The following is a 24034-nucleotide window of genomic DNA, read 5'->3' on the forward strand; positions in this document are numbered from 1 at the left end:
GATGTGGCAAAAGCCAGCATCTTTCTGAATGATATGGATTTATTTAATTATTTATTACAAACTTGACAAATATCAATAAATATGAACATTTCCTTAAAAAAAGAACAGAAAAAGAGGCTTCTATATGAAACTATACATGGGTGATACATTATAACTTTTTTTCAAAAGTATAAATTAAGGTTTAACATGGCCATACCAATTACAGCTCTAAAAAAGTCTGTCTCCTTAACTTTCTTTGGTGCTTTTCTGTTTATTTTCTAAATTATCATTAACCCTCTACTCCCACCTTTCTCACAACTCTTTACCACAAAATAAAAGCCCTCCTTTGTTACAAGTAGGCAAGTAAAACAAACGCACACATTGGTCGAGTCTGAAAAATGTCGTCTTTTTGTAAATATTCTTAAAAAGATATTTTTTTAAATGGGACCAGAAATTGTCTCCTACAAATATACCAAGTATAGTTCTTTTCTGGCTTTTTCTATCAGCCTGAATTTGTTCCTAAATGCATTATTTCAGAAAAATCTTTTACTTTTATCACTGGTTTCTCTATGAGGACTTACCATGTGGACTGGCAAAGCTGGCCCCTGGTCCTATAGAGATTCCATGTGAGGAAGGGGGAGGAGTTGGAACAAATGATGCTGGTGATGGAGCTCTCAAAGCACCACTAGGCGAACTGGCAGCATGCAGATTTCCTAATCAAGGGAAAATTAATCACCGAGAGGCTTTCAATACACTACATATATTTCAATAATTAACGAGATGTAGCATTTTATTAGCATAGCTACTTGGTCCATAGATCTAGATTATGATCACTATAGACTACTGAATGCCTATGGCAATAAAAAAAAAATCACTCCTGTTGACCAACTTTCTGGTGATGAGCCTCATCCCAAACTTCTGGGCCAGAATTTGATGCCTTTGCAACTTGGTACAGAAGATTAACTGTCACACACGAGTACTTCACCAGTGGAGGATCATTTTATATATATATATATATACACGAAATATTCACATACCAAAGAAATAAGCAAAAGAGCTTAAATAAATGATGCAAAGAGAGAAAATTGATCAGCAGAAAGAAGACACTGGGTGACAAATAACAAAAAAATTATGCTAAAAGCTAGTTTACTGCTTACCAATGCATTGACTGCTTCTAATAAAATTACTTGAAGGCAAAACATAACCATACAATGAGTGATATCTTACCAGGGGATTGTGTGTGCATCATGGAAGGAGACTGGTTGACAGTACTATGATAAGATGTAGGTGGTGAAGTAAGAGGATAAGCTCCTGATGACCCTGGCTGCTTTGGAAATGGCTACAAGTTTAAAAATAAAATTGAAAAATAAAAGTTGGCATAAAACTCAGGCCTAATCAGTGAAAGCACACACAAACATGAAACTGTCCACTTAATTAACTCCAAATGAACAAGTACTTAAAAATTCCTTTTCAGATGCGTTAAAACCTTTCAAGCTAAAATTTCAAACAATAAGTCCCCTTTCTTACATGGAAGAGGAAAAGGACAGTCCTACACATCAGAATTATGAAGTCTATTTTTTTTTATTTGACTCTTATATGGCTACTATGCCTATCATTCTGAGTACAACAGAGACTTCCCCCCCACCCCCTCCATCTCTCTTCTCGTGACTAAGTTCTATTTCTCCACTTTCCAACCTAGTCCTTGGATTATTTGAAGAACTGTATTTCCTTCTAGGTGGTCCATTTTAAGAAGGACATTGATAAGATGAAGAACATACAAGAAAGTCAGCCAAGAGGGTAAGGAGTCTTGAGTCTTGTACCACAGGATCCATCATGTCATAGGAGGTTCAACGGAAAGATCTGGGGATGTTTAGGTTGGAGAAGAGAAGACCGATCTAGAGTTCAGGGCGAGGGGTCGGATATGATAGTTGCCTCAACTATTTGAAGTTATATGGAAGAGGGATTAAAATTGTTCAGAGGTCCCATTTATCCTAAATAGGGGTAAGGGGAAGTTGAAAAGGAACAAATTTAGGTTTGATTTCAAGAAAAATTGTCTAATAATCAGAGCTCTTTGAAATTTGAAGGGACTTCCACAGGATGGAGCAATATCTCCCTCCCCCTCACTGGAAATATTCAAGCAGAGACTGGATGCTGTGAAGTTTATGTACGGATTTACTAGATGGCTGCTAAGATCATTTCAAGCTCATTTAGCACTCTTCTTCTAGCTCTGTAATTTCATTTTAACTAGCTCAAAAACAAATGTACAGGGGCGGCCAGGTGGCGTGGTGAATAGAGCATTGGCCCTGGAGTCAAGAGGACCTGAGTTCAAATCTGACCTCATACACAACACAAAAACTAGCCATTTGGCCTTGGGCAAGTCACTTAACCCCAATTGCCCTCCAAAAAGCAAAAACAAAAACAAAAACAAAAAACCATCAAAGGTACATACAGTATCATTCTCAGCTAATAGAATATGTACCTAGCTTTCTGGCACTACTAATAATATTACTTCAAATAAAGATAACTTAATATATTCCCAAAGCATTTTAAATTTTTTACCCTCTGCTCCTCAATCATGGTTCTAATGCTCTAGCCTGAAATTAGTAAAATTTTCCCCCTTTTCCTTCTTTCTTTTAAAAAATATTACATAACTTTTATTACAAAGAATAAGGTTAGGTGTCTAAACCTGTGGTTTCACCAAAATAGGGAATTCCTGGATGAGGAAACCTTACCAATGTAGGTCAGTACAGTTTTAAAGATTTGCTTAGAAGACAAGGAGGTTAAATGACTTGCCTAAGGTCACAGAGTCAATAAATGTCAGAGGCAAGACATGAACCAAATCAACCTGCCCCTCAGGCCAGCTTTCTATTCACTACACTAGCAGTTTCGAATATGTTCTTAGGACTTCCATACTCTTAAAAATTACTGAGAACTTCAAATAGCTTGTTTATATGGGTTACATCTAACGAAATTTACCATATTACAGTATAAAACAAATGAAATCTTAAGATTAATCCATTAAAATAACAATTGCATTACACATTAATATAAATAATATTATGAAAAAACAATATTCTAAAACAAGAAAAATGGTGAGAATGGCATTGTTTTATATATTTTTGTAAATATCTTTTACATGTTTTAATGTCTGGCTTAACAGAAGACTGCTGGATTTTCAATTTGCTTTTTTCCAATTTACTGTGATGTTATTTTGGTTCAAGTATAAGAACAAAATTCTGGCTGCACATAGATATGTAGATGGAAAAGGGAGTAGTATTTTAATAGGCAAAAAATGCCATAGTATTATTAAGAAAATAGTTTAGACCTCAAGGACCCTTGAAAGGGTCTTAGGAAAACCTCAGGGTCCACAGATCATACTTTAGGCAATACCATATTACACCACAATGCCTCTATTATTATTAAACACAGAGTACTCAATATTGTAAAAGTCTAAGGTGTCACTCCAAAGAGAGGTACGCTGAAACACGGGGGCTACGCTATCAGAGGCCTTCCATGTTTTCTCTTGCTATCTGTTTTGTTCTTCCATGCTTTTCTTGCAGTCCCTTGGTTAAAATAAAAGATGAGATCATCAACCTTGTAACCAGTGATTTACAGGATTTAAGGCACTATCTAAGACTATGATTACAATTCCCAAAGAAGTTGCTTAAAGAGATGAAACATCTGCAAAGTAGATTATGTAGGACACAATGTGTCTGAAGACTCAGTACCCTCTTTTTTGGGCTGTGTCCCTGACTCCAACTTCCCTCTAGCTTTCTGTGGGTCTTTTTCACATAGGAAAATGAATCAAATTACGTGACAGCTATCTAGTAATTACATTTTTGTGAATTCTACTAGCTAACTCTTTCTTCCTTTTCCCATGTTGGCCCCTAATAAACTAGTTGAACTCTACACTGTCCTTCCTCAAAGTACTGGTTACTGATATTAATGTTCTTGCCCTGTCAAATCTCAGCTTTGGATAACTCCCATTACCTGCTGTCTTCACTCCTACACACATAGTGGGAAAGAAGCTGGAGAAAATCACAACTGGATCTACCACAAATTTATCCTATACAATCTCAACTAAATTCTCACTGCTACTAGGCAATCTTTTTAAACCTCCATAATTAACTCACTAGCCCATTCACCACCTCAGTTCTTCCAAATGTTTTCATTGCCCCTCAAATCTCCCCTGGTTTTCACTCCCCTCACCCTCTCAACTGGGAACCTTGCTTCCTATTTTTACTTAAAAAAAAAAAATTGAGGCCATTTGCTGAGAACTCTTTTCCCTTCCTCTTTACCTCACGTTACTCAGACACCTTCTGCTAATATCTTCATCTTCATCTCTATCATCCATGAAGAGGTGGCCATTCTTGCCAATGTAAACCTCTCTATGTGCACAACTGATCTCATTCTTTCCCATTTTCTCTGGCTGATTGTCCCATCCATCATCCCCACCCTCTCAACTTATCTTCAATCTTGTCTACTGGCTGCTTTTCTCCTGATTGAGAACATATCATGTCTGTCCCATTCTCAAAAAACCCTTACTTGATCCATCTATCCCTGATGGCTATTATGCCCTATCTCTTCTTCCTTTTGTGGCTAAATGCCTCCAGAAAGATCTCTACACTATGTAACTCCAATTCTTTTCCTCCTCCTCTTCTTAACTCTCTAATTGCATTAAACTGGAACTACTCTGTTAGAAAAACCGATTCCAATGGATTTTTTGGGGGTCTTTTTTTTGGAGGGGGGAAGGCAGGGCAAAAAAGTTCAGATTTGAACTCAGAGCCTCCTGACTCCAGGGCCAGTGCTCTATTCACTGTGCCACCTAGCTGCCCCTGTCTAATGGACTTTTGTCAATCCTTATCCTTTTTTAATTTCTCTGTAGCCTCTGAAACAGTCAATGACCCTCTTCTCTTTAATACCCTCTTCTCTCTATGTTTTTGTGACATTATTCCCTTCTGGTTCTCCCCTTACCTACCTGACCTCATTGGATCCTTACCCAGGTCACACCCACTTACTATGGGTGCCCCACAAGGCTCTATCCTGGTTCCTCTTCTCCCTTTATATTATTTTACTTGGTGATCTTATCAGTTCCTATGGATTCACTTATCATATCTATGCTAATGATTTCAAATCTGTTTATCCAGCCCTAACCTCTTTGCTGACCTTCAGACTGACATCTTCAATTGTTTTTCAGACATCTCAAATTGGATGGGCTATAGATTTCTTTTACTGAACATGTACAAAACTGAATCCATCATCTTTCTCCCCCAAACCATTACTTTTCAAACTTCTCTTTGATCATTTAATCACCATTTTCCCCTTCCAACAAACTTGCAACCTAGACGTCATCCCCTATTCCTCATGCCCCATACCCAATCTATGCACATATAATCTCTTGTATCTGCCTCCTTTTCTGCTCTGAGAGCACTACAACCCTTTTCAGTTCAAGACTAGACTACTGGATCCAGAGTTGCTTTGAATGCCACAAGTCTCTCTCTACTCCAGTAATATCCTCCATTTAGCTGTCAGTGATTCTCCTAAAGCATAGCTCTGGATCCTGTCACTGCCAATCCCGCCCCACCCCCCATCCTCCCCACCATACACATATCATACATAAACTGTAGTGGCTCCCTATTACCTCTAGGAACAAATAGAAAATCCTCTGCTTAGTGTTTAAAGCCCATCATAAGCTGTCCCCCTACTTCCATTTCTCTTGCAATGCCCCCCTCCTCCCAGTACTCTATAATCCAGTGACACTGGCCTACTTGCTGTTCCTTGAGCAAGACAATTCTTTTTCTTACTCTGGGCATTTTCAGTGGCTATCCCTCATGTCTGAAATGCTTGTTCTCCCTCCTCTTCTCTACCTCCTGGCCTCCTTCAAGTCCTAGCTAAAACTCCATTTTCTACTATTTTCCTGATTCCTCTTAATTCTAGTGCCTTCCTCTGTTGATTTATTTCCAACTTATCCTGTACATACCTGTTTGTTCAGTTATTTGAATGTTATTTCCCCCATTGGACAATGTGCTCCTTGGGAGCAGGGGCTGTCTTTTATCTTTCTTTGTATTTCTAGTGCTTAGCACAGTGTCTGGCATACAGCAGGCACTTAATAAAAACTTATTAACTGATCAATATGCTAATAAGGGTAATGCCCTGTTCCTGCTGGGACTGAAGATTATATTCATGTAAGAATTCAACAAAGAAACTGTAGGAAGACTCTTCAGGAAAGTGTGTACAATTAGGATAAAAAGAAACTAGTAGGAGCAGCTAGGTGGCACAATGAATAGCACTGACCCTGGAGTCAGGAGGACCCAAGTTCAAATCCAGCCTCAGACATCTAACACAAAAAAAACTAGCCATGTGACCTTGGTCAAATCACTTAACCCCAACTGCCCTCCAAAAAGCAAAAAAAGAAAAAAAAAACCTAGTAAAATTAAAAAAGAAATTTATCTATAATGGTAATAAAATTAAGCATCCAGAATATAAAGAAGTAATTCAGTTACTGAGTAGACAGCAGAACACATGTCAAGTTTTAATCAAGGCTGGGTTAGCTAAGGACAACCAGCTGAAAGTTCACTGGTTTTAAATATTTGTAGCTCACGTATTAGGATTTCTTTGCAATGGATAGCAATGTTTTCTTCTGTACTTTGTGACATGCTTAAAAACTGCACACACAACCTGTAGGAACGACCACTGGTAGTACAAAAGATAGAACAATGGGGCCAGGAGTCAGGAAGACCTGATTTCAAATCCAGCCTTTGCCCCTACTGGTTTCCTTAGCTTTGAAATGGGGATAAAATAACACCTACCTCCTGGGGTTGTTTTGTGGACCAAATGTTTGTAAAGTGCTTTACAAACTTCAAATTACCATATAAATACTAGCTATTATTATCTGGGGTCTGCCATTTAATCAGCAATCATAAAGTCTAGAACTCAAAGGGACTTTAGAGGCTCATCTAGGCCAACCACTTTAGAAAAGGAAACTATTAAAAGACAAGAGATGTGACTTGTCTTTTTGTCATAAATTTTGTCTTTGTCATAAATTGAAAAGGGTCATGTTGTGTAGTCCCATCATTTAAAAAGAAGAAAAGCAATGCAGGCAACTAGCAGAACACAGCCTAAAACAGCAATATTCTGATGCTTCTTCAAGTCTAAAGCTGAAGCACCTTAGGCCATGTCTTACTAGATAGTTGTCTGAAACTCCCTCCATAAACCACCCTGTTCTATGTAAGTTTAAGAAAATAACTTCTTTCAGCTGTCTTCAACTCAAGGTGAGACAAGTAGGCAGGTTAAGGTAACCAATGCCTAGATACACTACACAGGAAGCACCTGGAAGCAGAGGGACTGTGTGAATTGCATTTGTCAAGGAAAGTTTCCCTTTGGAAAGACAGGGCTAGGCATCTGATTTCTGATTTTGCACCAAGGTCAAGTTTGTCTGACCAGACATAAACAGTACCCTGCTGTGGTATCTACAAGTAAAAAACACTGTACTATGAGGCTACCTGTATACCTGAAACAAACTTCTGATGGGAGGAAAAATTTTTTAACTTATATACAGGCTTAAAATTTGCAAATTACTATCTTATGGTGAGGAAATCCCATACAAAATAACAGGGTTTGTTTTTAAGCTTTAATGACATATGATATATTTAAGCTCCTACTCAAACAAGACTGGTTTTCAGAGAAAAAATTAGATTACATGTGCATAATACATGTTTAAACCATTAGCATACTTACCTGTTGTTGGGGTGGTGGCTGGGGCTGTAGCTGTGATATTAAAGAATCCATCATATCACCCCCTATCGGAGAAGGGGGGTTATCATCCTCATTTACAGATCGTCTTCGAGCATCTTGATTGCTATCAACAAACATGTTCAGGAATGTCTGCAGATACACATAAAGACACTGTTTAAAATGCTTTGCATTTCTTTTTAAAATATTTTTCTTTTAAAATATCTAAAAATCAACCAATAGAGACTTGACTGGATATCCTAAACCCAAAGGAGAAGCCTTTTTTATATCAAATCCACAACCTGAAATAGATACTCTCAGGATTGGAGGCAGAAAAGTCAGAATATGAAGAATAAATAAGCACCTTATCAAATAATCACCAAAAGGCATATAGTTATTAACACTTGAAGAACAGGAAATTCTGATTAGAAAGTTTTTAAGTGTATGCTAGTACAATGAGACAAAAATGTTTCCATTTTATCGTCTTGTTCAGAAGTGAAAAAAATTATTTTGGTAATTTAAGTATTTACTATTTTCAGACTTGAAAAACTCCTAGGCCTAGCCCACAATTGTTTGCCTCTAACTAAGCTAGTTGTCTTTGGGCAGGTCATATAACAGATCTCAGTACACCCTAGGCTGGGGTTACCTTAGCTAGGTCTGAGTTGTCTAATTTGTAAAATGGTTGAATAAGGTGATCTTTAAACATCCTTCTAGCCCGAACAACATATGAACCCGATGAGTAACTTGAAAAATTCTTTCCTTTTTATTGATTGACTGATTGATTGATTGCATTTTGGAGGGAGAAGGCAGGGCAACTGGGGTTAAGTGACTTGCCCAAGGTCACATGGCTAATAAGTGTTAAGTGTCTGAGGTCAAATTTGAACTCAGGTCCTCCCTAGTCTCCCCTATTCTTTCTTTTTTAAAGTGAGAGTATACTAGAGGAATAGTAGAGGAACATTGTTAAGTAATGTTTTTTTCCTTTTTATCCACCTTATTGGCCTGACTAGAACCAAGAGACAGAAAAGTTTTCATGACAGTGGCCTTACATTGGGCATGACTTCCAAAGCTTCTAACATCTTTCCTGATGCCCCCAAGTGGAATTAAGATTTAAATAGGACAAAAGTGGGTTTCAATAAACCATTTTCCAGTAGAATGAAAGTTTCCTTGACAGCAGGAACTACTTTTTTTTGTCTTTATAGTCTCAATACCTAACAGGGATAGAGACAGTGCTGGAGTTATGACTTCAAAGATATAGGGAGTTCCTTCTCTATAACACACACTCTTAGTTGTCTAAAAGCATTGAAAATTAAGTGACCTGCCCAGTCACACAGTCAGCAGGCGTCAGAGATACGACTAGAATCTAGGTCTTTTTCCTGGCTCTAAGATTAGCCCTCTATCCACTAGGCCATGCTGCACTAGAACTACTACAACTAGCCCATAACAAGTACTTGTTAACGGCCTGTTCAATGGAATCAAACCCACCTAAATAAACCCACCCTCCAGGTATAAGTCACCAGGAAGGCAGGTTGAATGCCCTTCTAAAGCATTCTAATGAGAAGCACCATTCTTTTCAATGCCATTCCCTAATCAGATAAAAAGGAAATTAAAGATATAACATTTTTGTCACTTCCTTTTAATAAAAAAAAGTATTTCTAAAAGACAAGGAAAGACAGTCACAAAAGGCAGGTGGACATATGTAACTTTAACAAAATTCCTATTATCTTTAGCAATTATGTTCCTGAATGAAATCACAGAATAGATGAATTAAGCAGATGGAATAATTTTTTCAATAGGCTTTTTAGAAAAAAATTTAATAAATTATTTTCTTCTCCAAAGGAATGTCTCAGGGCACATTTTAATATTTTCTCACATATTTAATATGCCAGAATGCTTGAGACTATTACCTTTAGTCCTGGTGCTGGATAAAAACCTTCAACTATCTTACTGTTGTCAAAAAGACTGTAGGCTCCGTCACGTATGGCCACAACACCCCTACTCCGGCAGTATATATCAATACAATACATATTCCTAAAAGCCAGCCTGATGTGGGTGGACGACTGAGGCAGAATTGAGAAACACTGGTAGGCAGTATTAGTCCGTTGCGTCAGGCCTAACATTGGCACAGTTGGGAGCTTATTGATGGCATTTAATGGAGCTTGAGTGTCAAAAAGTACCTGTAAAAAAAACACATAGAGAAAAGTTAAATGATCAACACATACACTGGCATTCAGTAGATGGCATTTGCTACCTTCAGATTTCATTATAGGAAGATGGAAGCACTATTTCTAAGGCCCTTCTCATGCTATCCATCAAAATTCCCCTTCTAAAACACATGATGCGACATCAGACAAATTACACACCTGGTGTTGTTTTAACATTTTAAAAGTTATCAGACTCCAAGTGCCAAATGCATTCCTCCTGAACTTACGGACAATTTTACATACAACCCTGACTTTTGTTCAATCCCAGGAAGTATACTGGTTACCTGTAACAACTGGACCACATTCGGGGTTTTGTTGAACATCTCCTGGAGCTGATGGAGGATAGTATTGTGACAGTTACTACAACCTGAGTTTGGACCAACAGTTCCCAACGAAATATTAAATTTCTGATGTGAAGAGTTCCACTGAATGCTAATCTAAATAACAAAGAACACAAATTTCAGAACCTAAGAAGTACTCATTTAGATTTAGCTAAAGAAAAGCTATAGCGAAAACAAGAACAAATGTAGAAAACCTAAAATCTACATGTTTGTTTTCTTATGCTGAATAAGTTCTCAGTAAAAAACTAAGGAAGAAACTAAGAGGGCTTAAACTCTTTCCTCTGTAAGTCAGGACAGGTGGTGAAGTATTAATAAATCAATTTCTGAGACAGCCAAATTTTGCTGAGGAAAAATTACAGTCAGAATGCACCAAAAACAATTTTTTTATTCAATGTTATGTTTAGAACAGTATCTGAGGGGCAGCTAGGTGGCACAGTGAATAGACCACGAGCCCTGGAGTCAGGAGGACCTGAGCTCAAATCTAGCTTCAGACACTTAACATTTACTAGCCGACCTTGGACAAGTCACTTAACCCCAATTGCCCCTCAAAAAAAAAAACAACAGAAAAAAAAAAAAACAGCAGCAGCAGTATCTGAGCTTGACCAGTCTCCCTTCTGAACTGAAACAGTCTTTTCAGTCTTACTCTAAAGGACCAGAGAGCATTTAAACCAAGAGGAGTTTATTGATTATGCCATAAGACATGCCTTCTGGTTAATATTAAGATTTCCTTGAATGTCTCAAAACCCATCCTTTCATACTTAGACCATTATGAAGTGGGGACACTGAACTTCAATGCAAAAATATCTAGCCTTAAGTTTATATTATATAAGTTTATGTATGGAAAAAATAAATTTTAAGAGACAAAAAAATACAGCCTTAGTTAAAATAGCAGCAGTATTTTCATCAATTCTGCAAGATTTCATCAAATCTGCTTAATGTTAGAACTTTAAAAACAAAACAAAACACCACTATTTTGGACATTTATAGGGTATTTATAACCATAAAGTACTAAAACCTCCTCTATAATAATCACTTTAAAACTACCTAAGTGGGGGGCAGCTAGGTGGCACAGTAAATAGAGCACCGGCCCTAGAGTCAGGGGGACCTGAGTTCAAATCTGACCTCAGACACCTAACTCTTACTAGCCATATGACCTATGGCTAGTCATAGGTAGGTATGACTAGTGGCATTTATTGATGGCACTAAATCAATAAATGCCCTGCCTTTCCCCCTCCAAAAAGCAAAAAAAAAACCCTAAACAAACAAAAAACTATTTAAGTCTTGCCCACTTTCTGAATTAAGAGGGGATAATGAATTGATGTTTGTAAAACTAAAAACTGCAATAAATCAAAAGGTAAACAGAAAAGATGAAAAAATTATATACACTGGAAATAAGTATATATACAATTCACAACATAAAATTATTCTCTCTGCCCAGTGAATTTAATTTTTCCCGGTGAAAAGCAGAAATGAACAGCAATGTAGTACAGAAAGGGTGCTGCTTCTTGATTGTAATAGTTGTGTGATCTTGGCAAAGTCATTCAGTGTCTCTAAGCTTTGATTACTTTAAAAACAGGGATGGCAGGGGGCGGCCAGGTAGCACAGCGAGTAAGAGCACTGGCTCCAGTGTCGGGGCGACCTGGGGATCGAATCCGGGTTCTGACACTTAGCACCCACCCAGAAACACCTGGCTGTGTAACCTTGAGCAAGTTACTTAGCCCCAACTGCTTAGGGGCGGCCAGGTGGCTCAGCAAGTAAGAGCACCGGCTCCAGTGTCGAGATGAACTGGGGATCAAATCCGGGAGCAGATACTTAGCACCACACCCAGAAATAACTGGCCGTGTAACCTTGAGCAAGTTACTTAACCCCGACTGCTTTTTACAAAAAAAAAAAAAAAGGGAAAAAAATAGGGATGGCAGTACCTAAACTCCCAGAGTTGTCAAGATGAGTAAATTAGACTTTTTTTTATTGTTTTGCCAATCTTAAAGCATCATATAGGCATTAACTGCTGCTTCGTATACTATTACTTCTTCTTGCTAAAAGGATTCATACGATCTTAAGGAAACATACTGAAATCTTGCCCAATACTTTTCAGTCATGTATTTTATTGATAAAGCATTCTAAATTAAAAAGCTAAGGAAAAACATATTTTTGGCACTACTAAAGTAAAGAAAGTACTTGAAATACAGCATTTTATACCTTGTGAAATTTTATTCTGTTAAATCAAAGTTTATAGCCTTTATAAGTAAGTGATTTTTCAAATGACAAAAGGTCATAGGAGATGAGGTATCAGAGAGCCATCTACTCCAACCTACTCCTTTTACAGAAGAGGAAATTAAGCTCTGAAGAGGTTGTCACTTGCCCATATGTAGGTAATCTTTCTTATATTTGTAATTCTCCTACTATAAGAAACTTCAGATTTTATACCTTTTTTTTTTTTTTTGCTTTTTGGAGGGCAATTGGGGTTAAATGACTTGCCCAAAGTCACACAGCCAGTGTGTCAAGTGTCTGATGCCGGATTTGAACTCAGGTCCTCTTGACTCCAGGGCAGGTGCTCTATTCACGGCGCCACCTAGCTGCTCCCTAGATTTTCTACCTTCAGAACTGATGCAAAAGCCCACAGCTACAATAACAAGGACTTGATCACTCACTGAGCTTCCCTTGGTGGTTCCATAGCATAAGATAAGCTTGCGATAATTATAGACACGAACTTCTGAGAAAATATTTAGATGCGCGGGTATGTCTAGTGGATGCATAAGAGAGAAAAGGAAATAAGATTACAACATACACAAAAATAAAAATAAGTTAAAAACAATTAGAAAAATCTGGAGGAGGCGGAGCCAAGATGGTGGAGTAGAAGCATGACCTTCCTGCAGCTCCGGCTTCCACCTTCCCCAATCCATTTAAAAAGGGGACTCTAAACAAACTTTGGAGCTGTAGAACCCACAAAATGACACAGAGAAGCTAACCTCCCGCTGAGGACAGCCTGGCAGGTCAGCAGGAATCCAGCACAGCGCTCTGGGAACCAAACTCAGCCCCATACTGAGGCTTTAGCCCCAGGGTGGGCCTGACCAGCTGCCATGGCTGGAAGGACTCCAGATCAGCAGAATGTGTGGCCATTTCCACATTTATCAACACATAGATTCAAAGGACAAAGTGACAGGTCAGTGCAGTCTGGACTTTGGGACCCAGTAACTGGGAGTGCGTGGCTTTTGCCCCCCGGGGTGAGAAGCCGCTGAGACACCAGCACAGCCAGCCAGCGCCACGTGGAAGCTTCAGCTCCTGGCCTGCAGAGTGTAGGGGAACCAAGCACCAGTCTAAGGGGTAATCGCTCTTGCTTTAACCTGCTTGGATATGGATTGCAGTCTAGGGTGGAGGTCCTGGGGTGAGTGTCCAGCTTGCCAGAGTGTGTGGAGACCTCAGAGAGGGCACCCATCTAATACCTCCAGCAGCTGAGAAAACCCCAGCGTTTGAGACGAAAGTTCCCCTGTCTGGTGGCAGAGTCCTACCATGGAAAAAAGCCCAGGGGTCAAGTGACCGAGGGGCGACATGACCAGGCAAAGGAAACAAAGCAGACAGAAGATTCCAACATCAGACTCCTATTTTGGGGACAAAAGGGAGCAAAGCATGGAACAGGAGGAAGATAGTGAAATCAGAACTCCTGCACCAAAACCTTCAAAGGAAAATATGATCTCGTTATAGGCCATAGAGGACCTTAAGAAATAGATAAGAGAAGTAGAGGAAAAATTGGGAAGAGAAATGAGAACAATGAAAGAAAATTATGAAATGAGAGTCAACAGCCTGACTGAGGAAAATAATACCTTAAAAAACAGACTGACTCAAATGGCAAAAGAGGCTCAAAAAGACAATGAGAAGAATGCCTTAAGAAGCCAAATTTGCCAGATGGAAAAAGAATCTCAAAAGCTCACTGAGGAGAATCATTGCTTCAGAATTAGATTGGAGCAAATGTAAGCTAATGACTTTATGAGAAATCAAGATGCTGTTAAACAGGGGCGACCAGGTGGCTCAACAAGTAAGAGCACCGGCCCCAGTGTCGGGATGACCTGGGGATCAAATCTGGGCTCAGATACTTAGCACCACACCCAGAAATAACTGGCCATGTAACCTTGAGCAAGTTACTTAACTCCAATTGCTTAAAAAAAAATTTTAATAAAAATTTAAAAAAAAGATGCTGTTAAACAGATCCAAACAAATAAAAGAATAGAAGGCAATGTGAAATATCTCATGGGAAAAACCACTGACCTGGAAAACAGATCCAGGAGAGATAATTTTAAAATTACTGGACTACCTGAAAGCCACGATCAAAGTAAGAACCTAGAAATCATCCTCCAGGAAGTTCTCAAAAAAAACCTGCCCTGATGTTTTAGAACCAGAGGGCAAAATAGATGTTGAAAGAATCCACCAATCACCTCCTGAAAAAGATCCCAAAAAGAAAACTCCTAGGAATATTATAGCCAGGTTCCGAAATTCCCAGATTAAGGAAAGAATATTACAAGCAGCCAGGAAGAAACAATTTGAATATTGTGGAAACACAATCAGGATTACCCAGGATCTGGCAGCTTCTACACTGAGGGATCGAAGGGCTTGGAATAGGATATTCCGGAGGTCAAAGGAGCTGGGATTAAAACCAAGAGTCACCTACCCAGCAAAACTGAGTATCATGTTTCAGGGGAAAATATGGTCATTCAGTGGAATAGAGGACTTTCAAGCATTCTTGCTGAAAAAAACAGAGTTGAATAGAAAATTTGACATTCAGATACAACAAGCAAGAGAAGCATGAGAAGGTAAACAGGGAAAAGAAACCATAAGGAACTTATCAAAGTTGAACTATTAACATTCCTACATGGAAAAAAAATAATTGTAACTGATGAAACTTTTCTCAGTAGTTGAAGGGATTAGAAATATATATATGTCTATATACGAGGGTATATGGGCATATGAATACATATGTGAATGTGTGTATATATGTTTATAGGTATACATAGATAGAGGGCACAGGACCAATTTAACAGGAAGGGATGATACTTAAAAGGTGAAATTAAGAGGTGAGAGAGGAATATAATGAGAGGAGATGGGGAGAGACAGAATGGAGTAAACTATCTCATACAGAAGAGGTAAGGGAAAATGGTTACAATGGAGGGGAAGAATAGGAAGGCAAAAGGAAATGGGTCAACCTTATTCCCATTGAATTTGGCTTGAGGAGGGAATGAAATACACACGAGATAGGGTATCTCACCCTCCAGGAGAGTAGGGGGGAAGGGAATGAGAGGGGGGATGATGGAAGTGAGGGCAGGCTGTCAGGGGAGGGAAGTTGAACACACCCACTTTTGAAAAAGGACGGGATCAAAGTAGAGAATAGAACAAGTGGGAGGTGGGATAGGAGGGAGGGAAATATAGTCAGTCTTTTATATCTAGTATGTTATTGTTTTGCATTAGCCACACATGTACAACCTATACTGAACTGCTTATCTTCCCAGTAAGGGTGGGGTGACAAGGAAGGAAGGGAATGAATGTGGAATTGAAAGTTTTGAAATCAAATATTCAAATATGTGTGTGTGTGTATCCATACACACTATTATTAATACTATCTTACATGTAATTGGGGAATAAGATATACAGGCACTGAGGCATAGAGATCCACTGGAAAAGTCGAAAGGGGTATGGGAGAAAATATGGGAGAGAGCAGATTGGAGGAGGGGATATCCTGTGGGACTGCTATTTTGGGGCGGTGGGTAGGGGAAAAACGGGGAGAAAATTTGTAACTCAAAATCTGGAGGAAATGAATGATGTAAATCAGAAGTTAATAAAGCATTAAAAAAAAAGAATCAATAAATGGAGTTCATTGTTCTTCCATGAACTAAAAGAAAAGAAAAAGAAAAATCTGACTTACCTGGTAGAGACCGTGCAAACTCTAACACACATTCATATAACCGTGCAATACTATTCCAGTCATTAAGGAACATCTCAACGACTTTTCGACCACCAACAGGTTCAGACAATAAATTTTCATATGTTAAGTAAACATGCCTTGTTGGTCCTGTGATAGTAAGAGTAAAAAACAGTTGATGATCAGCCAAATCAAAGCTGACAAATTTATTAAAATTCATACATATTATATGGAACACCTTACCTTGTTCTCTGGTAGAAGTGCTACTAAGTGGACAATTTGCAAACACTAATTCTGCCACCCATGTCCGATTGTTTCTACCTTGCAATCGGAAAGTGCAATCGAGAAGAGCTCGATCAAGAGCCTTCTGGGTTTCTTCACTTGTGCCTTTACATGGAGGTATTCTGATGATGAAAAAATAACATGTGAAGTATACATGTACATGATATACACACAAAACCAAAATGTGTTCATTTTAGTAGGTTAAAAAGCAGCTTCAGTTCTAAGAGCACTAAAAGCTACTTGTTGCAAAAAAAAAAAATTGCCAATACATAATAGCATTCAACATTAGTAAAATCCTTGACTCTGACCCTAAATTTTGCAGAGACATTACTTCTAGTCAGTAATTTAATATGGTATAAGACTCATTTCCCATGGAAATAGTGACTAATCAGGAAATACTTTCCAATAAGCTCAAATAAAAAAATGCTCAGGGTAACGAAAGCTAAGGGTAACTAAACTATAAAGGCATTAATTTAAATAGCTATGGAAACAAGTTTTGATTACATATGGTCATTATAAAGATCAGAACAGAAGGAAGAATGGTCAAATGGAAAGCCCACTGGATCTGGATTCAGAAGACTATATTCAAAGCACGGCTCTGCTCATCATCTACTGCTAAGTGGTAACTCCTTTCATCTCTCTGACCTCAGTTTCCTCATGTGAAAAATAAGGGGCAGAGTTGGGTGGAAGAACCCATCTTCTCATGTTGGGTTCTCAACGTGAGCTTTGTAAATTTTCTTTGTTCTACATTTTGACAACTATATTTAGATACTGGTTCCCTTTGTAATCATATGTATTATTATTTTACACATTTAAAAACATTATTCTGAGGAGTCCATGACACAAAAAAGTTAAAAACCCTTGAACCAGTTGACTTCTAAGGTCCCTTTTGTTGCTTAGTGTTTCCTGTTGTTGTTCAATAATACCTGATTCTTCATAACCCCATCTGGGGTTTTCTTGGCAAAGATACTGGAATGGTTTGCCATTTCTTTCTCCAGTTCATTTTACAGATGAGGAAACTGAGGCAAACAGGGTTAAGTGAGTGCCCAGGGTCACACAGCTACTATGTGTCTGAGCCCAGATTTGAGTTCATGAAGATGAGTCTTGACTCCAGGTCCAGCACTCTATCTACTGCCTCACCTAGCTGCCCTCTAGCGACCCCTATTACAACATAAAATACTCCCTTCTTTAGCAGTTTTCCTGACCTTGTTCTCTCCTGGTTCTCCTTCTACCCTGGATGACTACTCCTTCTCAGTCTCCTCTGATATATATTTATACAGATTAAGTCTACTAACCATGAAGCTCCCCAAAGACTCTGTCTTAGAGGATCTCTTCTCTTATCCCTTTAGACTATCTTGCTTGGTTCAGTTTCCATGAGTTTAATTTTCGTCTCTATGCATATGATTCCCAGATCTAGATATTAATCCTAATCTACTTCTAGGCTAGTCATGCTTCATAAACTGCCTTTTAAGACAGATCAAAACATCTAATAAGTCATTTCAAACTCAACATATCCAAAACAGAATTCACTATCTTTACCCCTAATCCTCTTCTTTCCCCCACTTTCCTATTACCGTCTAGGGTATTAGCATCCTCCCAGTCACCCAGGCATGGGTGTCACTGAAGTCACAAACCTCTGTGTCATACACACTTGCACTCACTCCACATATCTAACCAACTGCTGAATCTTGTCTCTGCTTTAATAATGTGTCATCTTTTTTCTCCATTCACATAACTTCTTCCATGGTGTAGGTCCTCATCTCCTCTTGCCTTGACTATGGTAACAACCTTCTGGTTGTTCTCCCTGTCACAAGTCTCTACTCCAAAATTCATCCTCCCCTCACTGCCAAGATTATCTTCTTTTTTTTCCCCCTTTAATTTTTTTCATTAAAAAACCTATTCTCTCTCTTTTATTTTTCTCACTGGAAAAATACAATGCCTCCTCTCCCCAAATCTTTGTAATAAACAGACACAGTCAAACAAAAACATGGCCAAATTGGCCATGTCCAAAAAAAAAAAATACATCTCAATATGCACCCCTTTTTTTCACCTCTGAGAAGTGCATAACAGGGCTTCATCATGGGTCCTCTTGAATCATGGTTGATTGAAGTTCTTAAGCCTTTCAAAGTTGTTTGTCTCTACAATATTGTTACTATATAAATTGTTCTCCTGGTTCTCCTCACTTCACTGCACTGGTTCATAAAAGTCTTTCCAGGTCTCCTGAATAATATATTAGCTAAATCTGTAAACAGCCATTTTTAAAGAAACTACACCAGTAGCAATAATTTTGAAGGCTTAACACTAGCTTGTTAACAGCTACTCATTAAAAATTATGCACATATCATATTAAGACAATTGTTTCCATGCACTCTCTATCTATATTTTCTTTTCTATGAGAAAGCAGCATCTGAACAACAGATGTTTCTAATGTTTCCATATTTTAGTACAAAATTTTAGATGAAAATAACAATTCTGGAAAATATGAAGTGCCATACAAATACTTTAGGAACTAGAACACTTACTTGTGTCCATTAAGAAGAGAGGCCAAATGGCCCATAAGGATGCTACAGAGGACGCTATTGGTCAGGTATAAGAATTGGGACTAGAGGGGAGGCTAGGTGGTGCAGTGAATAGAGCACCGGCCCTAGAGTCAGGAGGACCTGAGTTCAAATCCGGCCTCAGACACTTGACACACTTACTAGCCATGTGACTTTGGGCAAGTCAATTAACCCCAATTGCCCCCCCAAAAGCAAAAACAAACAAACAAAAAAAAAAGAATTGGGACTGTGTGGAATGACTTGCAGTAAAGTTTCCCCATTCTAAATATCATATATACATTCTTATTACTTCCTTGTATTTTGTAACTAAGTTCAATATTGTTTCCACATATATATATATATGAGTCGTATATTTCAAGGTAATGTAAGAGCTACTGGGTATTAATACAGTTGCTTGGATTAACTATTGAGAACAAATTAGAGGTGTTTTTAGTTTGAGGAAAGGAATGGTAGTGTGAGAGGTAACAAAGGGTTAAGTTTTTACAGAACTTCAAGAATTGCTGAACAAGACTACTGATAAAAAGTAATGGACAGTAGCCTTGGGGGAGTTGAGGCAGTAGCCTTGGGAGGAAGTTCTCCCAGTTTCCAGAGAACTCCTATGGTAAATGAGCACTTGCAGTCAGAGAACTACACTAGTGTGGCCCAAAGGTAAGATTACCAAGCAAACCTCAAGAGTCTGGGAGTCAATTCGGCCTGGAAAGGAAGAGCCTCTCAGAGAGGAAGAGCGTCTCAGAGAGGAAGAGCCTCTCATGTGAAATGGGGAAAGCGCAGTCCAAACCCCAAAGAAATTCAGAGAAGTGTCAGGAAGTGCTGGGAAGTCCCTTGGGAAGTAGATTACAAAACTGGAATGAATTACCAAAATATAAAGGGAAGGAAAAAAAATGATCAAGTGAAACTGGCTTGTATATTCGTTCTTTGTGTTTCTGTGTAAAGTCTCTGTCTGTGTAATTAACAGCCTCTGTGTGTTCAAGGGCAGGAAGAAAGGATGGGCCAGTTTCCCTCTACACCTGAGGATCTGTGCCTAGGTTATCTTAAAGCAAGTCTTACCTGGCCTCCATTAACATCTATCTGGAGGCCAAGGAAACATGTGATTTCTGCCAAGGATTTCTGACAATCCTCTGTGAGCTTTTGGAACCTTCCTGTCAGTTTCTCTATCTGCTCTGTTATTTTGTGTTGCTGTGTGAATAAGTGTGAATGAGTAATCTAACACCCTGTAAGGTTTAAACTGCAGCTGGACTGCTGGACATTTCTTTGGAATGCTGTTATCTCTTTCCCTCCTCCTTCCTTCCCCTGCTGCTGAATGCAGGCCGGAGAGGGAGAGAAAGACAGGAAAATATTGTCTTGTTTAGGTTATATGATGGTAAATGCAAGTCAAAGAGTGTAGAAGTGTCAGGTCAGAATTAGAAAGAAATAAGTTATGTGTGGTTTTAAAGGGGCTTTAATCAAAGTCCAACAGAAGGATGAGTAGACAGTAGGAAAAGCAAGGAAGTTTAAGCATGTAGCAAAGGAAGAAGCATGGGTAAGAAGTTAAGATAGGTATAAGTTATTTGCTATTGAAAAGTGTGAAAAGCAGCTTTAAGATTTTTAAAAGTTTGAAAATCTCATCCTCTTCATTCCACTCTGGCCAGATGGAGTGAGGAGAAGGCGATAAGAAAGGGAGGGAATCTTCTCCCCTCAGATCAAAGAGGCAGGCAGATGAACATTTAACTATTTCCTGCCTTGTCTAAAAGAGGAAAGCTTTGTGTATCAGAATGCAACTGAAAGGCAACTGAATATATTCTGGTCATTTTTGAAGAGTGTCACTCCTGATTCAATGCTAAAGATAAATAGTATTTGGCACTGAGGGAAAATTAGGAAAATACATAGATCTGTAAAAGAGACACCTCAGAAGTGAAGCTTTGAGCTCTCCAGTACAGAAGAGGACAGACACCAGGGTCCACTCACTCGACTGGCAGATTCAAAGCTCTCACTTTTAAAGAAGTTTTTAAGGAGTGGACACATAAGTGAAATTTATAGGAGTAAAAGTTAGAACAGCTAAAAACATTTGAGCAGATTGTGTTAAAGCCTCTCCCACCAGATCAGGTTAAGGAAAGAGAGTGCTGGAGAATAGTAGGGAATTTGAGTTACCCTCCCCCACTTGAAAGCTATATGGAGGGGCCCTACTGGCAACAGCCCTGTGCCCCTGGGTACCCCAAAGCCCCCACCTCTAGGCATGCAGATGACGCTCTCTCCTTTCAAATCCCTGGGTGCACAACCAGGCTCTGCAACTGTGGGGAGAGGAGAAAAGCCTCTACACTTGGTAAGTCTAATTTTCTATCAATAATTTTTGTATGTGATGATTTGGAAATGCTATCAATGCAATTAATGTCATTGTGTTGTTATGGTATCTCTAGATTGTAAAATCCTCTTATACCATAAAAACTGAATGACCACTGTGAGCCAGAAATGGTGTTAGATAAAGCAGTTTTCAATCTGAATTCTGTTGAAACTAAAAGATGGAAAAAAAAGTTGTGTAAAAACATCTGTTACTTTATCAATTCTGTTAAGCCTATCTTATAATGTGAATTGGATTTTTTTTATGTTATAAAATCTTTTCATTTAAACTGTTACATTAGGGATACAAATAGGTAATAATAATAATAATGATAAACTTTTTGGAAGATATGATTGTGAATGGGTAATTGGAATAGTAAGGAAAGAAATAAATTTGTGGATATGTATTTCCTTTCTGAGGACCAAGTATATTAGAACTTAGAAATATATAGTTACATGATCAAAAGGTACATATTGTTATTTGGCATTAAAGTGATTCACTGTATGTCTCCCTTCCCCCCTTGAAAGTTTTATTTACCTTAGTTTACCTTTCAGTAAGGGGATGGTGGTGGAATCCACATCCTAGGGATTTTTATGGGACTGATATAATTGTAAAGGTGCTTGGTACAATGCCTGGCACAAAACAACAGTACTATTTGAGTATAAACTGTGTAAGCTAAAAATTAATTGTTTCATGTTGTTAATCTTATGTGGAATTTTCCTTAAGTGTGAATTTTATGCCAGTGGTAATGGGATGAATGGTTTTCTGTGCAAAGCAATTTGGAAATGACTAAATTAATATCACCAGGTTGGTAATTACTTGATTTTGGTTTCACCAGGTTGGTAATTACTTGATTTTGGTTTCAAAGTCTAAATTTAGGTCGTGATACTTATTTATGATATTGTTACTGGTAAACAGTTGTATTAAAAGAGAGTTTCAGTTAAGATTGTTCAAACTTGTAATATTGTTAACCGAGCAATTTGGAGTTATTGCATAAATCAAATATTTACAAAAGTATGCTCGTGAAAGGTAATTATGTAAAGAAAAAACCTGTGAAACCTCTTTGTGTAAATTTTGTTAATTATTTGGGAAAGATTTTATGACCAGAGAATTTAGGAATTGTATAGTAGTTAATGATATCAGGATAAACTATTTTTGACAAAGGGAAATATGCTTATGAAGAAATGTTTTATAAGATCTTTGGTATGAGATAATGGGGAACAGATTAGCAGACAAGAAAGTTAAGGAGGTTGCCCTGTCCATAGAATCTATGAAGATCTTTGTGTTGAATCCCCAAGCCCCTAAGATAAAAGCAATACTTGTGTTCATAGAAGCTGAAAGGGAAAATTTACAAGACCATTGGTTATGGCTTGATGGGAGAGAAATGGTTAATTAACAAATGAAGGAAATTCTGTCAATTTTTATGTCAAGGAGTCCATTGCGGAATATGAGTAATGTGTGTCCTAGCTCTAAAGAAATAGAGATATGTGTGTGTGTGTGTGTGTGTGTGTGTGTATAGTTGCTAAACAAATCTGTTAAGTGTCTTATGTGCAAGGAAGTAAACAAAAGGGTTTTAAGAAAGCAGTGTGAGTCTCCTGGTAGGAAGACTAGGAGAAACAGACCCTGAAATTTGGAGAGTGGTGTTTATGGGTTCCACAATAGTGAAGTAGTTTCAGAAGTTTTATGGGAAAGATCAGAGAGACAAGGAAAATTTTATAATTTAGGATGGGGAAGCAATCTTATTAGTCCTGGGAAAGGTAGCAGGGAGAGAGGGACAGGAGGTAGAGAAATCTGCCCATTAGTGCATTAGGTATCATCTGTAGTTAATTGCTTATAATTAGAATAATTTGATCAAAGTGTGGGAATTTGTTTTAATGCTAAAAACTAAAATTATTAATTGATTACTGTATGTGGAAAGAGGGAGACTGGATGAAAACTTTATTTTGACTAGTTCTGCTCATTCAGAACAGTCCTCCTGCTACTGTATGATGTTGTAAAACTGCCAAAGTCCCAAAGAAATTTTCTCTATTAGGCAAGGTCATTCAGCCTAGGAAAGCAAGCTTGTTTTAGTTGTGAAGCTCCTAAACAATAAACTTGACTTGCTGAGAAGTAGCAAGTCTATGTTCAAAAGATTAAAAAGGATCTCTAACAATTGGCTTTACCAGGACGAGTTAAAAAAAAAATTGTGAAAGGAAAGCTGAATAATCCGGATAAGGGACTTAGGAGATTTGGAAGGATGAATGAAGTTTGATTAGAAATATGAAAGGCAGATAAGAAGGTTTGGGGACAAATGGGGATTTCCAAGCCCCTCCTGTCTCTAAATAGTGGTCTGGGGTAGCCAGGTGGCTCAGTGAGTAAGAGCACCAGCTCCAGTGTGTCGGGATGACCTGGAGATTGAATCTCGGGCTCAGACACTCAGCACCACACCCAGAAATAATAACTGGCCGTGTAACCTTGAGCAAGTTACTTAACCCAGATTGCTTAAAATAAAAAGAAAAAAAAGAAAAAAAAATAGTGGTCTGGATACCATTGTATCAGATGGTTTAAGTATGTTGAGAAGAGTGTGAGGAAGTATTTAGGAAGGCAGAAAGGTTTGTAATTTGATTTTATAATTTATAGCTCGATCATATTTGAGGAGAGAAGGAAATAAGGATACAAATGCAATACTGAATATAAATTATCCCATGGATTGAGATTGGGATTATAAAGTTACTGTAGAA

At 38.2% G+C, this 24034-nt stretch overlaps 1 protein-coding gene across 1 annotated transcript in view; it reads right to left on the reverse strand.

Annotated features, from left to right (window-relative positions):
- Nucleotides 1-24034, reverse strand: part of MED14 (mediator complex subunit 14) — an 85913-nt gene that overhangs the window by 13358 nt on the left and 48521 nt on the right. The window contains exons 17-24 of the mRNA XM_069065704.1: nt 16404-16564; nt 16164-16310; nt 12904-12995; nt 10196-10348; nt 9615-9884; nt 7717-7863; nt 1207-1318; nt 561-692 (exon numbers count right to left, since the gene is read on the reverse strand). Of these exons, the coding sequence (XP_068921805.1) occupies nt 561-692; nt 1207-1318; nt 7717-7863; nt 9615-9884; nt 10196-10348; nt 12904-12995; nt 16164-16310; nt 16404-16564 (1214 nt within the window). The remainder of the gene's footprint in view (nt 1-560; nt 693-1206; nt 1319-7716; nt 7864-9614; nt 9885-10195; nt 10349-12903; nt 12996-16163; nt 16311-16403; nt 16565-24034) is intronic.

Source organism: Petaurus breviceps, unplaced genomic scaffold (assembly GCF_028583685.1).
Source record: "Petaurus breviceps papuanus isolate PSGF00001 unplaced genomic scaffold, PetGlider_PUasm1.0 90700, whole genome shotgun sequence".
Taxonomy (NCBI): Eukaryota; Metazoa; Chordata; class Mammalia; order Diprotodontia; family Petauridae; genus Petaurus; species Petaurus breviceps.